This window comes from Tenrec ecaudatus, chromosome 1 (assembly GCF_050624435.1).
Source record: "Tenrec ecaudatus isolate mTenEca1 chromosome 1, mTenEca1.hap1, whole genome shotgun sequence".
NCBI lineage: Eukaryota > Metazoa > Chordata > Mammalia > Afrosoricida > Tenrecidae > Tenrec > Tenrec ecaudatus.
The window spans coordinates 322,029,708-322,052,480 of NC_134530.1; the positions used below are offsets into that span (position 1 = coordinate 322,029,708).

At 40.4% G+C, this 22,773-nt stretch overlaps 1 protein-coding gene across 4 annotated transcripts in view; it reads left to right on the forward strand.

The window, feature by feature from the left end:
- The window catches only part of NUP153 (nucleoporin 153), a 73,799-nt gene that overhangs the window by 16,248 nt on the left and 34,778 nt on the right, over positions 1 to 22,773 (forward strand). For 3 of the 4 annotated variants that reach the window (XM_075533496.1, XM_075533483.1, XM_075533501.1), the window contains exons 2-5: positions 1,393 to 1,621; positions 16,962 to 17,210; positions 17,349 to 17,488; positions 17,568 to 17,696. In XM_075533496.1, the coding sequence (XP_075389611.1) occupies positions 1,393 to 1,621; positions 16,962 to 17,210; positions 17,349 to 17,488; positions 17,568 to 17,696 (747 nt within the window). The remainder of the gene's footprint in view (positions 1 to 1,392; positions 1,622 to 16,961; positions 17,211 to 17,348; positions 17,489 to 17,567; positions 17,697 to 22,773) is intronic. The other variant, XM_075533490.1, reaches the window with a different exon arrangement.

The following is a 22,773-nucleotide window of genomic DNA, read 5'->3' on the forward strand; positions in this document are numbered from 1 at the left end:
TGCTTTATGCTGTCCCTTGGCTTGGAGGTAGGGTGGTGACCTTGAACAGGTGACCTACCTTTATTGTCTTCATCCACACCAGTGGTTTCCAAAGTGGAGGCGCTGAAAAGATCCGGGGTGGGGGTGGGGGCTGCAAAAGCACATCCCTACCCATACTTTATCCTGGATTATGGGCTCTGGTACAAAAGTTTTTAGTTGCTAGGGGAGCACTAGGCTAGATAAATTTGACTAATGTCAGAGCTATTGTCAGGATTAAATTGAGAAATACCAGGAGTTTTAAATCCATGGAAAAAACACAAACTCATTGCTATCAAGTCAATCCTTACTTGTCGTGACCATACAGGACCAGGATAGAACTGCCCCGTTGGGCTTCCAGGACTTTAAGTAAACAGCCTCATCTTTCCCCCGGGGAACAGGCAGGTGGTGCATGTGAACTGCTGACCTGGTTTCTGGTTCATAGTTCAGTGTGTAGCCCACTATCCCACCAGGATGCCTTCATTGATCAGAACAGTGCCTGACAGATAGCAAGCTACAGCCAATGTCAGTAATTCTAGTAGTTAGTATGTCAGATTGCTTTCTTTAAAGTTTCCATAATAAAGTTAATTCAAAGATACAGTGAAATTTCCCTATCACAAAAGACCTTAGATTATTTCTTGAATTTATTATGTTGGATTAGTTGTCTTTAAAATATAACTTGAATTTGTCTAAATTCTCTTTCTTAAAATGTGAGATACAGTAATTCGGAAGACTGTTGAAGCTAAGTTTTTTTGATATACTGGTATCAAAATGGGTATCTTTTCCCTGAGATTAAAAGATTTTCAAGCATAGGCTGTTGTTAAAATCTAAAAAAAATCCCACCACACCGAGGCAAATCACTGGGGGAGTGCAGCGGAACAGCAAGGGAATGGAGTGGCAAGGTCCCCAGGGAATGCTGAAAGTGGACTTTGGGGCCAGGGCGTGGTGCCCCAACAGACTGGACTGGAAAACGCTCCTAAGGGCCAGCAAATGATCACTGAACTAACTACAAGCTTAAAAAAAAAAAAATCTAAAAAAATATATTGCTTATATGATACCTGATTGGGGTTTTGTAATAATTTGAATAATATGGCCACTTGGGGGTTATTATTGGCTCAGAGATGTCTACAAAGAGGTGAAAGAAAAAGTACACGTTTTCTCTTTATAGAATGTATAAAATACCGCAATAGTGGCATGAACTCAAAAGAAGTGAGTTAAGCTGTTGGATGATAAACAGTCTTGTCCTCTGTGACTGAATCTTGTCAGGACCAGTTGGATCTTTCCTTGAGATAACCTTCTGTAAATGGGTATATTTTTTTAATGGGTATTTTTAAAAGATGGTGAAATTCTAAAAGTTTATGTGTTTTTCCATCCCAGCAGGGCATTCTTAGCAGAGTTACAGAATCTGTCAAGAATATTGTTCCTGGATGGCTACAGAGATATTTCAACAAGAATGAGGATGTGTGCAGCTGCTCAGCAGACACAAATGAAGTGCCACCCTGGCCTGAAAATCGCGAGGAGGACCGCCTCCTCTATGCAGAGGAGGAGAGCGCTCATGTAAATGATGGGAGGATCACTCCTGAGCCAACAGCCAGTAATACAGAAGGTAAATGGATTTTGGCTATTTGGTTATGGATGATCAATTTTCATTTCTTAATTTTAAAGACATATACATTATGTGGCCTGTGTTCAGTCTAATCAGGAGACCGTGCTGTTCAGATTCATATGGAAGATTTTATTTTTTGGTCAACTTTTTGTTTCCTCAGGGAGGCTAACATACTCTAGCAGTGAAGGGTACAAAGCCCTGGTGTCAGACTTTAGGTTTGAATTTTCACACCAGTTACTAGTCATGTCACATAAAAAAATTAAAAACTTAATTGTTTTCTCCTCTGTACCCTCCTGTTGCCAACATGTGGAGCCCTTAGCATGGGCCCTCCGTCTAAGTGCGCGCTGAGTACTGTGAACTGTCAGAATGAAACCTAGGTCATGCGTCCACAGCACTGCCGTGTAACTGAACAGGTGCAAGAGTGTCCTCTACCTGCAATTAATTGAACCGTCATTTTAAAGCATTGAATATTTTTGGACTCACCATTTGCTGGGACTTAGATTATTAAATTCATTATAACCCATGGATATGGCTTATTTGAAATAGTACTCTATCATTTCATTATACTCACATGAGGAAGCTTCAACAAGTTTATGGAAGTATAATGGGATTTTTTGTGGTAAAATTAGGTGCCTCAACTGATAGTTGGGTCGGCTTATACTCGTGTATATATGGTAGATGACACAAATTTGTAACCCAGTTTTTGTGCTCCATTGGGACTAGTTTGGTGGGAGAAGGAGCTCTGTAAGGTAGTAAGTACCCTTCCTCACGCAAAAAAGACATTTCATGAAGAATTACATCATGTTGGGGCTCTTTTTTCTCTAACTTTATGTACTTTATTTCACTGGTATTTGCCAGTTGCTAGAAAGATACCTGATCACTGTTATCCTATAGGAGAAGCTGAGTCAGGAGTGAGAGAATCAAATAAGTAAAAAGTATTTTTTATGTTATAGTAGAGCTCATCATTAACTCCCATCTTTTTTGAACTGCTGACGTATGGTTAGCAGCCCAGCTCAATAGCCACTATGCCACCGGCTCCTGGAATGTGTAATACATGTAACCTGTGTATAGGCGAGTTGACATAATTTTAGCCTGTATGTCTGAAACATACATAAATTTCTCCTCAGCCTCAAGCAGCACATGCAATGATGTTGAATGCAGGAAGATCACAGGCCAGTAGGTGCAGTCTTGTAGATCCAGTGGCGGTGGAAGTATCTCAGCACTGGCTCCTCCAGCTCCATCAGCTTAGCTCCATGTGGCTTATAAACAGGGATATCTCACAGGGAGACAAGCAGAGAGTGTATCTGGCATCCAGTGAGCTATTTATCTCCTTCCCACCTCCACATGAGGTCATCAAAGCTGCAACCTGATTGACAGGCTAGACGCCACAATTTTGCAAGTTGACAGGAGATTATGTAACTGTCACAGGGCTATGAGAATGTTCTAGTACCAACGTATCCAGTAGGCTCCTAATCTTCAGCGAGGAGCTCTGTTAACTTGAACTCACGTGATGAACTATTATATATAAATGTAATTTAGATATTCTGTTACATTTTTTCAATGGAATTTTATATGAATAGTGATTTCCAAAATAATTCTTCAAAACTAGTCTTTGGTTTCTGTTTGTATCAAAGCACTTCGTAGGAATTGAAGACTGAGAAATCAGAGAAGTTGGAGACTTTAAGGAAAGTGGCTTTCATTGAGTTGGTCAAGACTAAAGCCTCTGCGGTGTGCATTTAAGAGCAAACAGTGGCTATGAAAGTCTATTAACAAACATATTCAAACGATTCATAATTAAGAGCAGCACGAATTTTCCTATGTGTACAAGTATCAAAATCAACAGAATTTTGTCCAAGTAACGACTTGAAAGCTCTAATGCTGACAGCATCTGATGTGGCTGAGGATAAACCTCTATCATTGGCGAGCTAAGAGCAATACCTGAAACACCAAATCTAGTAACAGAGCCACAAAGTGTGCCCAGTGAAGGACCCATGAAAAAGATGAGGGAGGAGGAGTCAGAGCCCAAGCATTACAAAACTTAAAAATGATCTCAAAGACGACATTTCCAGCCTTGTAGCAATTATCACAGGTCTTACACTTAAAAATGTTGAGAAGTTGGATAAACTGTTGTCTGATGTCACCTCCTGGACCTTTTGTATGGTTGAATACACTCCTACCCCTATGCTAGTTACTCCATTGGAATCAAAGCAACGTCCTTGTGATATGCCTACTGCTGCTTCTACCAGCCCCAGTGAGTGATTTGCAGGATGCTGTTTACTAAGACCAACACACCTTTGAATACCGTGTCAATACAACTAACTTTGACAATGTAACAGCACCTTCTCATGATTTTTGTTGAGGATATAACATATATGTCCATGAACATCTAATAGCATTGTTAATAAAGTGCTAAGATTAGTTAACATTTGTATATAACTGCATAGATTGAAGCAACTTTTTTGGTCAGTACCAGGAAAACCTGTAACTAATCACGAATTTTGTGCTATGATTAATGTGCACCTGTTTCCTAAAGGACTAGACATAATTCTTTCATCACCACACCTACAACAAAATGCATGTACACAGATGCCACTGCACAGCAAAGGGAAAGGACGCTCCTACTCTGACTACATTGGCTGTTTCAGAGGAAGCTGCTCCAGTGGACCATTGCATTAAACCATGACCTTCACAGTGTCAACAAGTTGCAGGACAGCAAAAGTCTCTTCAGAAGCAACCTAGACACTAGCCCATGCGGACACTACCAATGCTCACACAATCGACCAAGGACCATCCACCAGCAGACCCACCTTTTGGTAGCGGCTCCTTAAAGTCTCATTTTGCTAACATGCAACGTTGACCCTGCTCACGGTGCACAAGAACCTCACACCAAATCTTAAGTTGTGCTATCCTGGTGCACTGGATATTGACTGCTCCCAACTTCCACTGAATTTGGTTGTGTGGCGTAAGACGCTGCATCTTGGACAGTGTGCCTAGAAGGCGTGCTCATTCATTCCAGCCACATCAAGCCCCCTTCGAAGTGTGCGAAATTGAGTTAACTATAGAAGAACTTTTAAAGTTCACCTTTTTATTTAGTACAGTGAAAGAACCATGTAATAATGCCTTAAAGATCGGAGCTTCCATTTTGGCTTTGCTGTTTATATATTACCTTGGTGATCCTGAAGGTAATTCATCTACCTAAACTTTTGCTTTTTCAAGCATGCTGACCGTCCTTCATAGGACCAAAAGGAGACTTACGTGAGATAATAGATACAAACTAATTTTTAAGTTTGAAATTACAGAATTTAAATAAAAGAATTTTTGCCACTGTTTAAAAAATGCCAGAATTAAATAGTTTACATATTTCATAGAAGTTTAAAAACAAAACAAAACTGAGATAGCACATAAAAGAAAATTAGAGTAAAAAATATAATCAAACCACATTAAATTGCAAGGGTTAGTCCAAAAGTAGTACTACAAAAAAGAAAAAAGGAAACCTTTGTTACATAAAAATAAAAATGTTAAGTGTTTGTTTCTTGACGTATCCGCTGTCCAGGACTAAACACGTGTGATGGTGGCATTTCTAGGTCTCTAACACTTCCCTGAAGAATTAGGAGCATGCTGATTTGCACCAGGTCAAAACAGCAGTTCTACCGTTCTTGAACTCCAGTCATGTTTCTTTGAAATGCTATTTTGAGTTTGAGGAAACGAAAGAAATCTAAACAAAATGTGGGCTAAAGGGTAGATGGAGTATGACTTTCCAACCAAATTTCCATCTGGCAGCTCTTGCTACCTTCAGAGAATGAGCAAGCACACTGTCATGATGCCAAAAAGCATTTCTTCAGTGAAACTTGACCTACATTATTCTCACCAGTGCCGTTTGCAGTGGTCTTTTTTTCCCCCTGTTCCTCCCCAGTCCCTTCCACTGTGCTGAAAACATCTTTTAATAAGCTCCTGTGATAACTTTGTGACTTTTGAGAAAAATCAATGAATGTCAAACTGTGCCACAAAACAGCTGAGGCTGATTTATTTGTTTATAACCATTTTGTTGATGTACACCTCACACAAATCAGTAGTTCAAATGCCACTGTGGAGTCAATTGTCACTATTTTGGAACGCTTTCTTTATTCTTGCATCCATTGTTACTGGCATCTGTTGCCCTCCGCCAACCTCCCTTATGATAACCCCAAGGAACTATTGATCTGGTGGCTGTTACTGTCGTTGACCTATCATGGATTCCAGGGTTGAATCTCTTGAAGGCACTGTAGAGACTCCTCAGACAAATGTATTCCTGGGAGAAGTTGTCTGCAGCCACTCACTGATAGCAGAGACAGGTTTAGAGTAACCCAGGCAGGTATGAACTGGAACTCTAGTAACAGTTCTTTCTGACTTCTGCTTATAAGTTGAGACACCACAATTAAATGATCTTTAGCATGTCCCCTTTTGGGAGATTCTAAATGGCCTTTGGCTAAAACCATAAAATTCACTCCTCTTTATTTCTCTTGGGAGATTTTGCATTGTTTTCCTTAGTAAACTTATGCTTCCTTGACATTACAGGTTCTAAAATGAAAACCTGAGTTATGGCGATGGAAGTGGTGGTGGTAGACCATGTCCATTTGGCTTTGACTCAAAGCAACTCTATGCACAACAGAACCAAATGCTGCCTGGTTCTCAGCCTTCCTCACAGTTGTTTTCTTTGAGCTCATTGTTGCATCCACTGTGTGAGTCCATGCTATTGAGGGTCTTCTTTTTCACTAACCAAAGGACAGAGGTTCAAGCCCACCAGTTGTTCCATAGGAGAACAGTGAGGCAGTCTGGATCTGTAAATATTTAAGAGTCATGGAAACCTGTGGAGCAGTTCCTCTCTGTCCTATAGAACAGTTAGAGGGTTGCTGTGAGTTTGAATCGCCCCAAAGGCCATAGGTTTGCCTTGAATCCGTCTTTAGAAGGGAGAACTTCAGGCATAAAAAGGGTCGAATTTCTCATTCTCATTTTGAAATTTGATTTTTCTTACAACAAATTAATTTAGTAATTGTGTCATATTCTTGGACTTAGAGCATTGTGTTTGTCACTGATCCTTTACTAAGCATGATGTCCTTTCTTAATAACATGTCCAAAGTTTGTGAGAAAAAGTCTCACCATCCTCACTAGCAAGAAGCATTCTGGTTGTACTTTGACAAAACAGATTTGTTTCTTCTTCTGGCAGTCTATGCTACATTTCATACTCTTCCAACATCATAAGTCAATGCATTAATGCTTCTGTTGTCTTTCTTATTCATTCTCCAATGTTCACATGCCTATGAAATGATTAAAAATGCCATAGATTTGGTTTGGGGGGCCGGCCCCAATCCCAACTCCTCTTAAGTGGACACCTGCCCCTCCCCCCAGAAGAATTTATTTCAAAAGATGGCATCGAATCTGCAGCTCTGTGAGAGGCACATAACTGATCGAAGCACACAGGAGCAGGTGAAGGGGGAGGAGGAGAGAGTGAAGCACATCCTGGCCCACCAGGCCGTGAGGACGATGACCCCAATTAGAGCAGCCAGTCCACAGAGAGGACCACATGGCCAACCCGACTATGAGACATACGGCCTTCACTGACCCATAGCTCTGCAGAGGACAACATCGGAGACACAGTGTGGGAATTGCACCCGATCTGATCCCGCCACACCGAGGCAGAACACTAAGAGTGCAACAGACTAGCAAGGGGATGGAGCGGCAAGGTCCCCAGGGAATGCTGAAGGTAGACTTTGGGGCCAGGGAGTGGTGCCCCAACAGACTGGACTGGAAAACACTCCTAAAGGCCAACAAATGATCCTTGAACTAACTACAAAAACAAAACAAAAAAGAAAATGCCATAGATTGAGTCAAGTGCACTTTAGTCCCCAAAGTGACATCTTTAACACTGGAAGAGATCTCGTGCAGTTGGTTTGCCTGATTCAGTTCATCCTTTGATATTGATTTTTGGTTCAAAGTAAAATGAAATACTTGACAACATCAGTCTGTTTGCCGATGTTCTCTAGTAGTCCAGGTATAAAGATGGTTAATGGTGATAAATGTATTTGTATTAAAGCTGGTAATAAGAGTCATACTTGATGGGGGAGGCATTAGAAAAACTGATAAAGTCAGAAAGGAGTTAGAAGTCCATCAATGCCAACTCTAGAAATTTAAAATTCAACTCGATATAGGTGTTGAGAGTAAAGTGACTTGCTTACACCGGGTAAATGGCTATTTTTTTGGGGTGGGGGATGTTTTCTTTCTTTTTTTATATTTAAATCCTTTTATTGGGGCTCATACAACTCATCACAATCCATACATACATCAATTGAGTAAAGCACCCTTATACATTCATTGCCCTCATCCTCAAAATTCGCCTTCCACTTGGGTTCCTGGAATCAGCTCATTATCCTTTTTTCCCTCCCCCTCCCTTCCCGCTCCCCACTCCCTTCCCGCTCCCCCCTCCCTCACTAACTTAATAACTTATAAATTATTACTTTATCCTATCTTACACTGCCTGGCATCTCCCCTCACCCACTTTCCTGTTGCCCATCCCCCAAGAGGTTACATGTAGATCCCCGAGATCGGTTCACCCTTTCTAAACCCCCTTCCCTCCCTGTGTTGCCATTCTCACTGCTGGTCCTGTGGTGTTCCTCTGTCCTAGATTCCCTATGTTTCCAGATCCCTACTGCACCACTGTGCTTCCTCTGGTCTAACCACATCCGCAGGGTAGAATTGGGATCATGATAATTCGAAGTGGGGGGAAGCATTCAAGAACTAGAGGAAGGTTTTGAGTTTCATTGTTGCTACGCTGAACCCTGAGTGACTCATCTCCTCCCCACTACCCTTCTGCAAGGGATGTTCAGCCGTCTACAGATGGGCATTGGGTCCCCATCACGCCCTCCCCTCATTCACGTTGATATGATTTTTTCCCCCCGCCTTTGTTGTTTGAAACCTGGTCCCCTCGGCCCTTCATGATCACACATGTTGGTGTGCTGCTTCCATGTGGGCTTTGTTGCTTCTGGGCTAGATGGCCGCTTGTTTACTTTCAAGCCTTTAAGTCCCCAGACGCTATTTCTCTCAATAGCTGAGCACCATCGGCCTTCTTCTTTGGTGTCTGCTACCTGATCCCTTCAACACCTCGTGTTCACTTAGGCTGTGTGCTTCTTCTCTGTGGGCTTTGTTGCTTCCGAGCTAGATGGCCGCTTGTTTGCCTTTAAGACCCCAGAGGCTATATCTTTTTGATAGCCAGGCACCATCAGCTTTCTTCCCCACGTTTGTTTATGCACACGTCTGTCTTCAGCGATCATGTCAGGAAGGTTGGTATCATGGAATGACGGTTTAGCTGAGCAAGGTGCTATTATATTGAGGGAGTGTTCTCGAGGAGGCCCAATGTCCACCTGCTACCCTACTACTGAACCTATAAATATATGCACATAGGTCTATTTCCCCCATAATCATAAATATATTTACATATGTACATGTCTGTATTAAGGCTTCTATGTATGCCCTTTGCCTCCTACTCCTTTCCTCTGTTTCCTTATGCTTTCCTCCTGTCCCACTACCATGTTCAGCCTTCATTCTGCTTGTAAATGGCTGTTAAACCTGGTACAATTGGCCTTGTAATACTTAGAATAAGAGAATTGGAGAATTTTTACCATAAAATTATATAAAATCCAATAACTCATTTAAGAAATAGCCAGTGAAAAAGAAAGAATACCATTATATTAAATGGAATGGAATCATGGAAATATACTTAACACATGTACAACATACCATAAGCAAAAATTCTTACTACTCAGGAATATAAAGGAGATGGGAAAACCGTCTTGGGAACAGTCAGTTCATTTTAAATCTTTTAAGTTCCAGGTGACTTCAGTGAAAATAATCTTACCAGGTCTCTTAGGAATTTTAAGTATATTTCTAATTGCTAAGTTGACACTAAATCCAGCATCTTTGACATATTGCATTCAATTTCCTTTTTTTTAATATGTTGAATATGCACAGCGAATGTACACCAATTTTGCCATTTCTACATGTACAATTTAGTGGCATTGATTCTATAACTTGTGTAGCTATTCTCACCCTCCCTTTCCAAGATTTTTTTTTTTCTCCAGTTAAATTCATTCACTTCCCCTTGTCTGGTACCATACAGGGAAACCTTAAAAAACCACTCCACTAAAGGCAGGCAGTCTTGACAAGTTTAAGTTAACTTTTGTTTGGGTTTTTTTATTTTTTATTTATTATTTTTTTATTTTAACAATTTATTGGGGCTGATACAATTCTTTTCACAGTTCATACATATACATACATCAATTGTATAAAGCACATCTGTACAGTCTTTGCCCTGATCATTTTTTTCTCTTTTCTTCTTTTACATTTTATTAGGGACTCATACAACTCTTACCACAATCCATACATATACATACATCAATTGTATAAAGCACATCCATACATTCCTGCCCCAATCATTCTCAAGGCATTTGCTCTCCACTTAAGCCCCTTGCATCACATCCTCTTCCCCCCCCCCTCCCTCCCCATTCCCCCCTCCCTCATATGCCCTTGGTAATTTATACATCGTTATTTTGTCATATCTTGCCCTATCCGGAGTCTCCCTTCCCCCCTTCTCTGCTGTCCCTCTCCCAGGGAAGAGGTCACATGTGGATCCTTGTAATCAGTTCCCTTTCCAACCCACTCACCCTCCACTCTCCCAGCATCGTCCCTCACACCCTTGGTCCTGAAGGTATCATCCACCCTGGATTCCCTGTACCTCCAACCCTCATATGTACCAGTGTACAGCCTCTGTCCTATCCAGCCCTGCAAGGTAGAATTCGGATCATGGTAGTTGGGGGGAGGAAACATCCAGGATCTGGGGGAAAGCTGTGTTCTTCATCGATACTACCTCACACCCTAATTAACCCATCTCCTCTCCTAAACCCCTCTATGAGGGGATCTCCATTGGCCGACACTTGGGCCTTGGGTCTCCACTCTGCACTTCCCCCTTCATTTAATATGATATATATATACATATATACACATACATATATACATATACACATATGTACACATACATACACACACTTATATCTTTTTTTTTTTTTTTGCATGATGCCTTATACCTGGTCCCTTGGGCACCTCGTGATGGCACTGGCCGGTGTGCTTCTTCCATGTGGGCTTATTTGCTTCTGAGCTAGATGGCCGCTTGTTCACCTTCAAGCCTTTAAGACCCCAGACACTATCTCTTTTGATAGCCGGGCACCATCAGCTTTCTTCACCACATTTGCTTATGCACCCATTTGTCTTCAGCGATCCTATCATGGAGGTGTGCAGTCAATGATATGATTTTTTGTTCTTTGATGCCTGGTAACTGATCCCTTTGGGACCACTCGATCACACAGGCTGGTGTGTTCTTCCATGTGGACTTTGTTGCTTCTGAGCTAGATGGCCGCTTGTTTATCTTCAAGCCTTTAAGACCCCAGTCACTATCTCTTTTGATAGCCGGGCACCATCAGCTTTCTTCACTACATTTACTTGTTCACCCACTTTGGCTCCAGCCGTTGTGTCGGGAGAGTGAGCATCATAGAGTTCCAATTTAATAAAAGAAGGTATTCATGCATTGAGGGAGTATTTGAGTAGAGGCCCAAGGTCCTTCCGCCACCTTAATACTTGACCTATAAATATAGACACATAGATCTATTTCCCCATCCTCCTATATATATTTGCATGTACATGTCTTTGTCTAGACCTCCATGAATGCCCTTTGACTCCTAGCTCTTTCCTCCATCTCCCTTGACTTTGCTCCTGCCCTACTACCATGCTTCATCGCCACCTGGGCTAGAGTATACCTCTTCTCTAAGCAACCTTACCCTTGATCATTTCCCACCAGGCCTGCCACTCCCCCTTCTCTACCATTTGGGGTCCCATGTTTTTCCCTTGTCCCTGGGTTTGTTAACACCACTTCCTTACCCCCCCTACCCCCCCCACCCCAAGTCCCCCCGGAACTGTCGGTCCCGTTGTTTTTCCTCCAGATAGTTCATCCAGCCTGTCCTATTCAGACAGACCTGTGGAGTCACTAACATGCACGAAAACTAGACAGAGGAAAACAAAGCAACAGTATGCAACCAGACAACAAAACAACAAAAACAAACCACTGACAAAGAGCAGAACAAAACAGTTCGCAAGAGAAAAGCTTGTAGTTAGTTCAGGGATCGTTTGCTGGCCCTTAGGAGCGTTTTCTAGTCCAGTCTGTTGGGGCACCACGCCCTGGCCCCAAAGTCCACTTTCAGCATTCCCTGGGGACCTTGCCACTCCATTCCCTTGCTGTTCCGCTGCACTCCCCCAGTGATTTGCCTCGGTGTGGTGGGATCAGGTCAGGTGCAATTCCCACACTGTGTCTCCGGTGCTGTCCCCTGTATCGCCCTTAGTCACTGAGGGGCATCATGTCTCATAGTAGGGCCAGCCATGTTGTTCTCTCTGGACTGGCTGCTCTACTCAGGAACATCATCATCACGGCCTGGTGGGCCAGGCTGTGCTCCACTCTCTCCTCCTGCCCCTTCATCTGCTCCCGTGTGCTCTGATCAAATATGTCCATCTCCCATAGCTGCAGAGTCAATGTCGTCCTTTGGAACAAATTCTTTTCGGTGGAGGGGCAGGAATCCACTTAATTTACGGTGCTGGGGCCAGCCTCCCAGACCTCTCCACCGGTTCCCTCCTCCACGCCGGGATATTGCATTCACACCTTGCGGCACTGGGTTGAAGTCTGGTCCCACTTTCCCTGTGGAGATATAAACAATACCCTCCCTTGTTTGGGTTTAAGAAAACATCAGCAGGTATTTTTCTTTAGTTTTTAACTTTTTGTGGATTTGGTGAAAATGTAGAGAGCCATACTCTTGTTTTTCATTCAATAATTTCTACACATACTGATTAAACTCATCCCTTGCAGTTGCTGTGTGTATTGCCACTTACCCTATTTCTTTCCTCTAATTCCTATTTCTGTTCCTTTTTCTTTACTAACTCTATAAACTTTTTTTTGGGTACATGCTGCCCTTTTGATCCTACATTTGTCATATACGTAAGTTCTATTCCTATTTTGATGGGTGTTGGATTTTGTCAGATGCCCTTTCTGTATCGAGTGATGTGATCACTTGTTTTTTTTCCCTTTACTTATGTGCTGGATTACATTGTTTATTTTAGATGCTGAACCAACTTTGCTCACCTGGTATAAATCATACTTGGTAATAATGTGTTATTTTTTTTATACGGTGTTGTTTTCTATTGACTAGAATTTTTACAAAATTATTTCTTTGGGGGCTCATACATCGTTTATCACAATCCATACATCTGTTGTGTCAAGCGCATTTGTACATTTGTTGCCATCATTCTCAAAAACACTTGCTTTCTACTTGAGCTCTTGGTGTTAGCTCCTCGTTTTTTCCCTTCTCTCCTCCCTCCCTTCCTCCCTCCCTCCCTCCCCCTTGATAATTTATAAATTATTATTTTGTCAAGTCTTACACTGTCTCCCTTCACCCACTTTCTGCTCTCTGTCCCCCAGGGAGGAGGTTATATATAGATTCTTGTAAGCGGTTCCCTCTTTCTACCTCACCTTCCCTTCCTCCCAGTATCACTACTCTTCACTGGTCCTGAAGTGATCATCTGCCCTGGATTCTCTGTGTTTTCAGTTCCTGTCAGTACCAGTGTACATCCTCTGGTCTAGCCGGATTTGTACGGTAGAATTGGGATCATGATAGTGAGGGGGAGGAAGAAGCATTTATCGTTGCTACACTGCACCCTGACTGGCTTGTTTCCTCCCCGCGGTGACCCTTCTGTAAGGGGATGTCCAGTTTCCTACAGATGGGTTTTGGGTCTCCAATCTGCACTCCCCCTCATTCACAATAAGATTTTTTTGTTCTTTGATGCCTGATACCCGATCCCCTTGACACCTCATGTTCACACAGGCTGGTGTGCTTCTTCCATGTGGGCTTTGTTGCTTGTGAGCTAGATGGTCGCTTGTTTACCTTCAAGCCTTAAGACCCCAGATGCTATATCTTTTGCTAGCCGGGCACCATCAGCTTTCTTCACATTTGCTTATGCCCCCATTTGCATTGACTAGACTTTTGTTGTTTATTTTTGCATCTATCTTCATGAGAGATGGCCTATAATTTTAATTTTTGGTAATAGGGTTATGCTTACTGCATAAGATGAACTTGGGAGTAATCCATCCTTTTCTATATTTTGGAATAGTTTGAGTAGAGTTGGTGTCAGCTCTTTTTTGAATGTTTCGTAGAATTCCCAAGCGAAGGCATCTGGGCTTGGATTTTATTTGTAGAAATTTTTAGTAACCTGATCATTTTCTTTTTTCGTGAGGATTCTGTTTAGGTTTTCAATATTAATGTGTGCTACTTTAGGTAGGTAGTGCGGTTCTAGAATTTTGCCCATTTCTTCTAGTTTTCAAGTTTGTTGGGAGCACAATCCTTCATAAAGCCAAAATCAAAACTCACTGCTAACTCATAGCAACCCCCTCTGGGTTTCCAAAAATAGTATCTGCTTACAGAAGTTGAAAGTTCAGTATTTTTCCCAGGATGTGCTGCTGGTTTCAAACTGCTGACTATGCAGATCACAGCCCAATAACTACTACGCCATCAGGGCTCCTTGTATGTAACATAGGATGCTCAGTATCACATGTAAATAAAGCGGAAATAATGTTAGCATCTGATATATTAGATTGATAAACATCAGTTAAGGTTAATGTTAGTGTTGGAAACTGTTTTGACATTTGTTGTTTGTGACATCTTGGGACCACAGTGTAATGAATCTATGAGCATTTACTTTAATCCAGTAAGACAGAACAATTCCAAATTTAATCCTTATTCCATTGGTTGTGAGACTATTTGGGACTCAATGGCAGTGAGCTTTGTTTTGGCTTTTAGGCTAATTTATTGGCTCAATTTCACGTATCATTGTGACTCAGGAATATTTGGTTAACAAATCATCCTCATAATTCTCATACACACTTAAAAAGAGCCACGGATTTATCCAAAAGAATACCCTTAAAGTGAACAAATATAAATTTATGTATCTTTAATGGAAAAGAGGAAGACAGACCCTCAACAAAAGGATTGATGCTGGCTGCAGCAGTGGGCTCTCAAATACAACAGTGAATGTGCGGATGGTACCGGGCTTGTTTTGTTCTGCTAGCCCTAGGGTTTGCTACCAGTTAAACTGCACCTGCCACCACATAACAGCAACAACAGACTGCCAAAACTTGAGCCCCAGAGGTGTAGTGGGTTACTCGTTAGACTGTTAACCTAACAGCTCAAAATTACCAGCCCGTTCTTAAGAGAAAGATGAGGCTTTCTATTTATTCTCTGGAAGATTTACAGTCTTGGAAACTTCGCAGGGCAAGTTCTGCTCTGTCTTACAGGGTTGCTATAAGACAGAATTGACTCACTGGCTGTGGGTTTTTAAAGGTGACATGTTTGATGGAGTATTAGGAAAATAAGTTCTTAGATGCAGTAATACATTCATACAGTGGAACACAAGGTGGATTTTTTAAAAGGAATGCCCTTTTTTTAGAGATAAAATCAGGAGGACGAATGAACAAAACGATATACCGTGATTATATTTTTAGGGTAAATGTATATTGTATATGAATATAAACTGTAGAAGAATACAAATATAAGTCATTTATGACTATCATGACTTTAATTTTATATATATATATATTATTAATTTGTTCGGGGCTCTTATAAATCTTACAACAACCCATCATTCAATTGTATTAAGCATATTTGTACTTATATTGCCATTAATGTTTCCAAAGCACTTTCTTTCTAGTTGAGCCCTTGGTATCAGGTCCTCTTTGTTCCCCCCCCCCCCCCCCCTCCACCCTATGTTATTGTTATTTCATGTCTTACACTGTCCGTTGTCTTCCTTCACCCACATTTATGTTATTCGCCCCTTTTGGGGATTGGGCTATATATCCAACCTTGTGATGGATTCCCTTTCTCCTCCCCCACCCCCCCATCCCTCAACCTTCATGATATTGCTACTCCCACTACTGTTTCTAAGGGTTTTATCTGTCCCCAATTCCATGTGTCGAGTGCTCTTGCCTGTACCACATTTGTTTCTGCACCCATTTTAACTTCCGTGATTGTGTTGGGAAGGTGAGTATCAAACAATGCCAAGTTATTAGTACAAAGTGTTCTTGTATTTAGGGAGGCCTTGAGTAGAAGCCAAAGTCTATCTGCTATCTTAATACTTAACATAAATATATGTTCATTGACCTCTATCCTTTTCATTATAAGTCAATATATTTACGTATATACATGCCTATAGCTGTATGTCTATAAAGAGCTGTTACCTCCTACTTCTTCTATTTCCGTCACCTTCCTCCTGTCCTATTACCATGTTCACCCTCCATCCGGCTCAGTAATTTCTCTGGAATACATTGCACTTGATCAAACCCCACCATGTATTATATCCTCTCCTCGCCATCAAATTTAGATCTCTCGTTGTTCCCTTATCCCTTGAGTTTGTTGGCCCCCCCTCCCTGCCCCCACCTCTGCCATGTCTCCCAGGACTGCCAGTCCTGTTGTTTTCTCCTCTGGATTGTTTGTCTTGCCTATCTTATATAGATAGACATGCGACGAAAGAGGAAAAAAACAATATAGTTCTAGGTCTGTCTGCTTATGAGTGTTTTCCAGTCAGGTATGATGAAGTGCCAAACCCCATCTCGAGTCAGAAGTCTATTTTCAGGATTCCTCAGGGACTTGGTTACTTTGCTCCCCTTGCTGCCCTGTTGCACTCCCTTCATGTTTCACCTGGCCGTGCATTTGGCAGACCGGGCACATTTTCCGCACAGTGTCTCTCCAGTGCTGTCCCCGTAACTACAGGTCAGTGAGGGAACGTTGTGTCTCATGGTGGGGCCTGCCTTAGGGCCCTCCCTGTGCATTGGCTGCTCTGAGAAGGGATGATGTCCCCAGAGCTTGGTGCGCCATGATGAGGTCCACTCGCTTGTTTCCTCTTAGTTCGCGCTTGTGGTCTGGACAGACTGGCTACTCTCAGGCAGTTGTTGCAATCATATTTTCAAAGGGAAATGAACTGTGAACTTTTAAAAGTTGAATGTGATCACTGAAGTATATTTTGGCCCTTGGTTAGGTATAACAATTTCAATTAGTTTTTAAAATTTTAAATGTTTGTCTAAAAGGACATTAAACTGGGCTATCATAGGGAAGGCCCAGGGACTCGAACTGAAGCTGTATTTATTGTATAGAGTATTGTATTGTGCTATAGTGTACCCAGCTTTTTCTAAGTTGTATATTTACAATATTAATGCTTTTCTTTTAAGAACCCTCAACAACTAGTTCTGCTTCAAATTATCCAAATGTATTAACAAGGCCTTCTCTTCATCGGAGCCATCTGAATTTCTCTCTGCTGGACTCCTCTGCACTGCACTGTCAACCATCCACCTCTTCAGCGTTCCCAATCGGCAGTTCTGGGTTTTCTCTTGTAAAGGAAATTAAAGATTCTACCTCTCAGCATGATGATGATAACATCTCAACTACTAGTGGCTTTTCCTCGAGAGCTTCTGATAAAGGTATGATGATTGTGGTAGTAAAATCACATTTCATGAAATGATTTTTTTTCTCCCTTAGTTGTAATTTTTCTGTTCTACTTAAAAATCAAGGGCTTTGTAATTAGTGCTATTCCTATGTATTACCTATTTTTGTTTTAGATATAGCTGTTTCAAAGAACACTTCAGTGCCACCTCTGTGGTCCCCAGAGGCCGAACGCTCTCATTCACTCCCACAACACACTGCCACCAGCTCAAAGAAACCAGCATTCAACTTGTCCGCCTTTGGAGCACTTTCCCCTGTGAGTACAAGTTACTGGACTGAATCACATTGGTTTTGAGTGCTTGCTGCTTAAAATTTATCACTGTGTTTCTATGCAGTCTCTTGGGAATTCTTCAATCCTTAAAACAAGTCAGCTTGGAGATTCTCCTTTTTATCCTGGAAAAACAACATATGGTGGGGCAGCAGCTGCTGCAAGACAGTCTAAACCACGAAATACACCTTACCAGGTTGGTTTGCATTAGGAAAATTGCTACCTTTTGTTTTTTTAACATAGAGAAAGAGTAAATAGATACTGGCATTTAAAATGTAAAGATTTATTTCCTTGTTTTCCTTTGGTAATATAAAACTGAATTATAAATGACTAGGGGTTGGATGAGCATTTATTTAGACTTAAGTGCACATTTTGTACATTAGATTTGTGTCTCCATATCGGTACATAAACACATCTGTGCATTTGTCTGGGCTTAGTACGTGTTTTGAGTATTTACTTTTTCCTCTGTTTTTTGTTGATGTGTAATTATATACAGTAAAACTTTTAGAATATTTCTATTTCTAAATTATACAGTTATAAATTCATCTCTGCAATCAAGATATTAAATGAGCAATTCCATTGATTACCCCGGAGCATTTTCTTAGGCATTTTAGTCTCTCTCGTCACTTTTACCCTCTGGAAACCACTGATAGTCTTGAGTTTTTCATAATGTCAGTTAAATGTAATCTTTCTGTCTTTTTTTTTCTTTCTGTCTTAATCTAGTGCATCTGACATCAATCAGATCTATATTTTTGCATATATCGGTAATTAGTTCATTTTTTGCTCAATAATACAGCTTTAACATTGTTTATTCATAACCCATGAAAGGACACTTAGGTGGTTTCTCAATTTTGGCAATTATACACCAAGCTTCTGTGAACATTTTGTATGAGCATTAATTTTCATTTCTTTTGGATAAATGCTTAGGAGTTGGATTGTTGGGTCACATGGTAAGTGTATATTTAACTTCATAATAAAATGCCAAACAGAGTTGCAGAGTGGCCAACACTTCACTCACCAGTGATATTCATCTGTGATGTTAGAGGACTCCAGTTGGTCGACCTCAGGAGTCCTCAAACGACGGCCCGCGGGCCACATGCAGCCCGCCAAGGACATTTATTCAGCCCGCCGGGTGTTTTATTACTTCAAAATAAGATATGTGCAGTGTGCATAGGAATTTGTTCATAGTTTTTGTTTAAACTATAGTCCGGCCCTGCAACGGGTCTGAGGGACAGTGAACTGGCCTCCTGTTTAAAACGTTTGAGGGCCCTGGAACATCCTTACCAACAGTTAGTGATTCACGGAATTTGTGTTTTATTGCATTTTCCTAATGGACAATCATGTGGACCATTTTTGTGTATTTATTTGCCATTGTTATGTCTTTTTTGGTGTTGTGTCTCTTCAAATCTTTTGCCTATATTTAAAAAAATTTTATTGGGGCTCTTATAAAAATCTACACATCAAATGTATCAAGCATATTTATACATATGTTGCCACCATTTTCTAAACATTTACCTTCTGTTGAGTGCCCCCGCCCCTCTCCTGACCTCTTGATAAATTCTAAATTATTATTTTCCTATCTTAACATTGGCCTCTCTGTCTTCCTTCCCCTATGGTTTCTGTTCATTCATCACCCTAGTGGGGCGAGTGGTGGTTTTATTTAATCCATTCCCCTTTCTCTCTATGTTCTTTTGCTTATTTGTTAATTATGTATTTTCATGTTAATGAGTTTTGAGGACTCCTTATTTAGGGGATAGAACCCTCGTGGCCTAGTGGTTACAGTTTGGGCAGCGATCCTCAAGGTTAGCAGTTTGAAATAACTAGCCACACCTTGGGAGAAAGACTGGACTTTACACTTTCATAAAGATTTCAGTTCTTAAAAAGAAAAATAACGATTTCAAGGTTCAGGAACTCACCGGGACAGTTTTATCCTGTCCTATTGGGTCAGTGTGAATCAGCATTGATGTGATGACCGTGAGTTTTTGTTTTTTAATTCAAGGGATAGGTCTTTTATTTGTAGAGCAAATTTTCTTTTTCTTGGGGTTGTCTGTCATTTTCTTAAGTACTCTTTATAGAGTAAAAGTTTTTTCTTTTGGTTGCGTCTAATGTGTGGTTTTACTTGCCCTCCTTTCTGTCATGGTATCATATCTGAGACTTCTTTGCCTAAATGTCGGTCACACATTTTCACGTACAAGTTTTATCGATTTAAGTTGTAGATTTAAATGTAGACTTCTTAGTCATTTTGTATATAACATGGGTTAAAGTTATTTATTTTTTTCTTGTGAATGTTGTAATATTTGTGGGAAACATCCATTGAATTGCCTTTACACCTTTGTTGAAAATCAGTAGATTATCTAAGTGACTCTGTTTCTGGACTTTTACTCTTTCCCATTGATCTATGTGTTTTGTTTTTTTGCCAACATTACAGTGTCTTGATTACTAAGCTTTATAATATTTTTATCAGTTAGTATGAGTTCTTTAACTTTTTTCTTCTCTTAAGCTTGTTTTGTCTTCCTATACCATTTGCTTTTCCATAACATTTCAGAAACTGCTTGTCAATCTCTACAATTTCTACTGGGAGTTTGATTGGGATTGCACTGAATCTAGAGATATGTTTGGGAAGAATGGACATCTTAGCAAAACTGAAGTTTCCACTCCATGAGCATTGTGTACTTCTACCATTTATTTAGACCATTTTCTCCCTGCTCAATGTTTTTGCAGTTTTCATTATGTAGATCTTGCACTTGTTTTGTTATATTTATGCCTAAGTATTTATCAACAAATAGTGATAGTAGAGAAGCAATAGGTAACCTGAGTAGTCCTGTATTCATTAAACAATTCATAACTAAAATTTTTTAAAACAATTTATTAGGGGCTTATACAACTCTTATCACGGTTCATACATTATACATACATCAATTGTATAAAGTACATCTGTACATTCTTTGCCCTGATCATTTTTTTCCTCCTCTTTTCTTTTTTTACATTTTATTAGGGACTCATACAACTCTTATCACAATCCATACATGTACATACATCAATTGTATAAAGCACATCCATACATTCCCTGCCCCAATCATTCTCAAAGCATGTGCTCTCCACTTAAGCCCTTTGCATCGTCGTCTTTTTTTAATTTCCCCTCCCTCTCCTCTCCCCCCTCCCTCATGTGCCCTTGGTAATTTATACATCATTATTTTGTCATATCTTGCACTAAAATATTTTTTATAGTAATTCTACACACGTATCTATATTCTAACTCACTTTGGAAGCCAAAATTATCCTTTTACCCAAACTAGACATTACAAAAAAGCTAAGGGTCAATATTCCTCATGAATACAGGTAACAGGGTGATTACAAATTGAATCTAGCCTACAACAAAAATCCCAATACTGTATTACTGTAGGGTTTATCCTGGGAATGCAAGCTTGACGCAGGATTTTAAAAAATAATACAATCCATCATGCAAACTGATTAAAGTAGGGGAAAAAAGAATATTAGATACAAGAAACCCCACACAAAAACATTCATTCATGATAAATGATAAGAATTCTCAACAATCTTAGAAAGAGATGAGACCTTCTTTCTCAACCTAGTCCAGCACATCTACCAAAATTCTTTAGCATCCGATTTAATAATGGAAGAAGTCAAGGGTGAGTGCTCCTACTGGACCTGTTTGCTGTAACAATTGTTTGTAGCTAAGACAGCGAAATATAAGGTATATAGATTGGAAAGGAAAAATTATTCCTATTTATGACAATGTATTTAGCTATGTAGAAAATCTCAAGACTTCACAAAAAATTCTGCCCACACTAATAATGAGTAAGCTTAGCAAACTCAGGATAACAAGGCCAATATACCAAATCTTTGTTTAATGACATAGTTAGGTTTCAAAGACGAGGTCATCATATGACAATGGAGTGTGGCCATGGTAGATCACAAAATAGAGGGTTTATACAGTATTTCACTACTGCCCAATTACTGGACATGTAACCTTAATTATCACACCCGTCTCACACTCCACACCCCACACTGGGAGTTGATTACCGCCAGATGTACATTGTATATGCACAAAATCGTCAGATACACTGGATTTTGTTCCTTGTTATGCTTTTTACATGGGATTTTAAAAATTAATATTTTAAATGCAGACTATCAGATGACCGGGTAGTGGATACATAAGGAGTAGATGTATATAAAACCTTTTGCATTTATGTGTATTAGCTGTGAAAGATTGGAAATTGATTTTTAAAAATACCCAGCAACATTCAAAACAAACTGTAGTACTCTTATGTTTTGTCCTAATAGTTTCATGAAATTATAAAATTCAATTTTGGGTGTGTACATTGTTATGGTGCTTCTATTTTACACTACAGATTTTTTACATTTTAAAGATGGGGAAGTAATACTTCAGCATGTTTCAGAGAGAATTCTGTGTAAAGATGTCATGACAAAAACAATGTCATGACAAACATAGATTTGAAGGCTACATTTTTCTTGAAGAGTGCTTGCTTTGTTAGAGGATGTCACTCACAGAGATTGTCGGGAAAATTTCAATGTGTGCTTTCATGAAGGGTAATACTGTGTTAGAACGTGTCGACTGAATGTTGTAATTGCATTTTTCTAAAGTTTATGCTGGCTTTCTCAAAAACTCTCTGCCGACGAGTCCTTACTGCCTCACAGTGAGCCCTGTGGGTTCCTGAGACTGTAACTTTTACGGGAGTAGAAAGTTGAGTATTTTTTTTGTTGGGGGGGGGGGCGCGGACTGCTGGCTGGTGGTTTCAGCTGTTGACCATGTGACTCATGAGTAACCATTACACCAGGGCTCCCATGCTGGAGCCTCAGATAACTAAGGAATTTTCACAGTAAAGAGAGAAAAAGTTTTTTAAACCGTAAAAGTAGCTAGAAGTAGAAGAGAAGAAATGCACATGCCTGTGATTGGTGAACTATCCTAAACCAGAGATGTTTCTGCTACTTCCTCTGTTCCATTGCTCCTTGGAGTCTCTCCTTTGAATGCTAAGTCTTGACGTATGCCCTTAGGGTCATTTTCAGCACAGGCTTCCACGTGATTGTACTTGGCATTTGGGATGAAATTTAATTGCTAGATTGTTAGTCCTTTTTTTTTCTTAAAGTATGTTTGAGTTGGTAGGCATATTAAAGAATTTCTAAATCTGTTCCATTTTAGTGATTTGTGAACTGAGGCCCTGAGAGGCCAGTAAACTCACTCCAACGATAGGACAGACTGTCAGATTTCCCGGGAGGATATTTTGATGTTG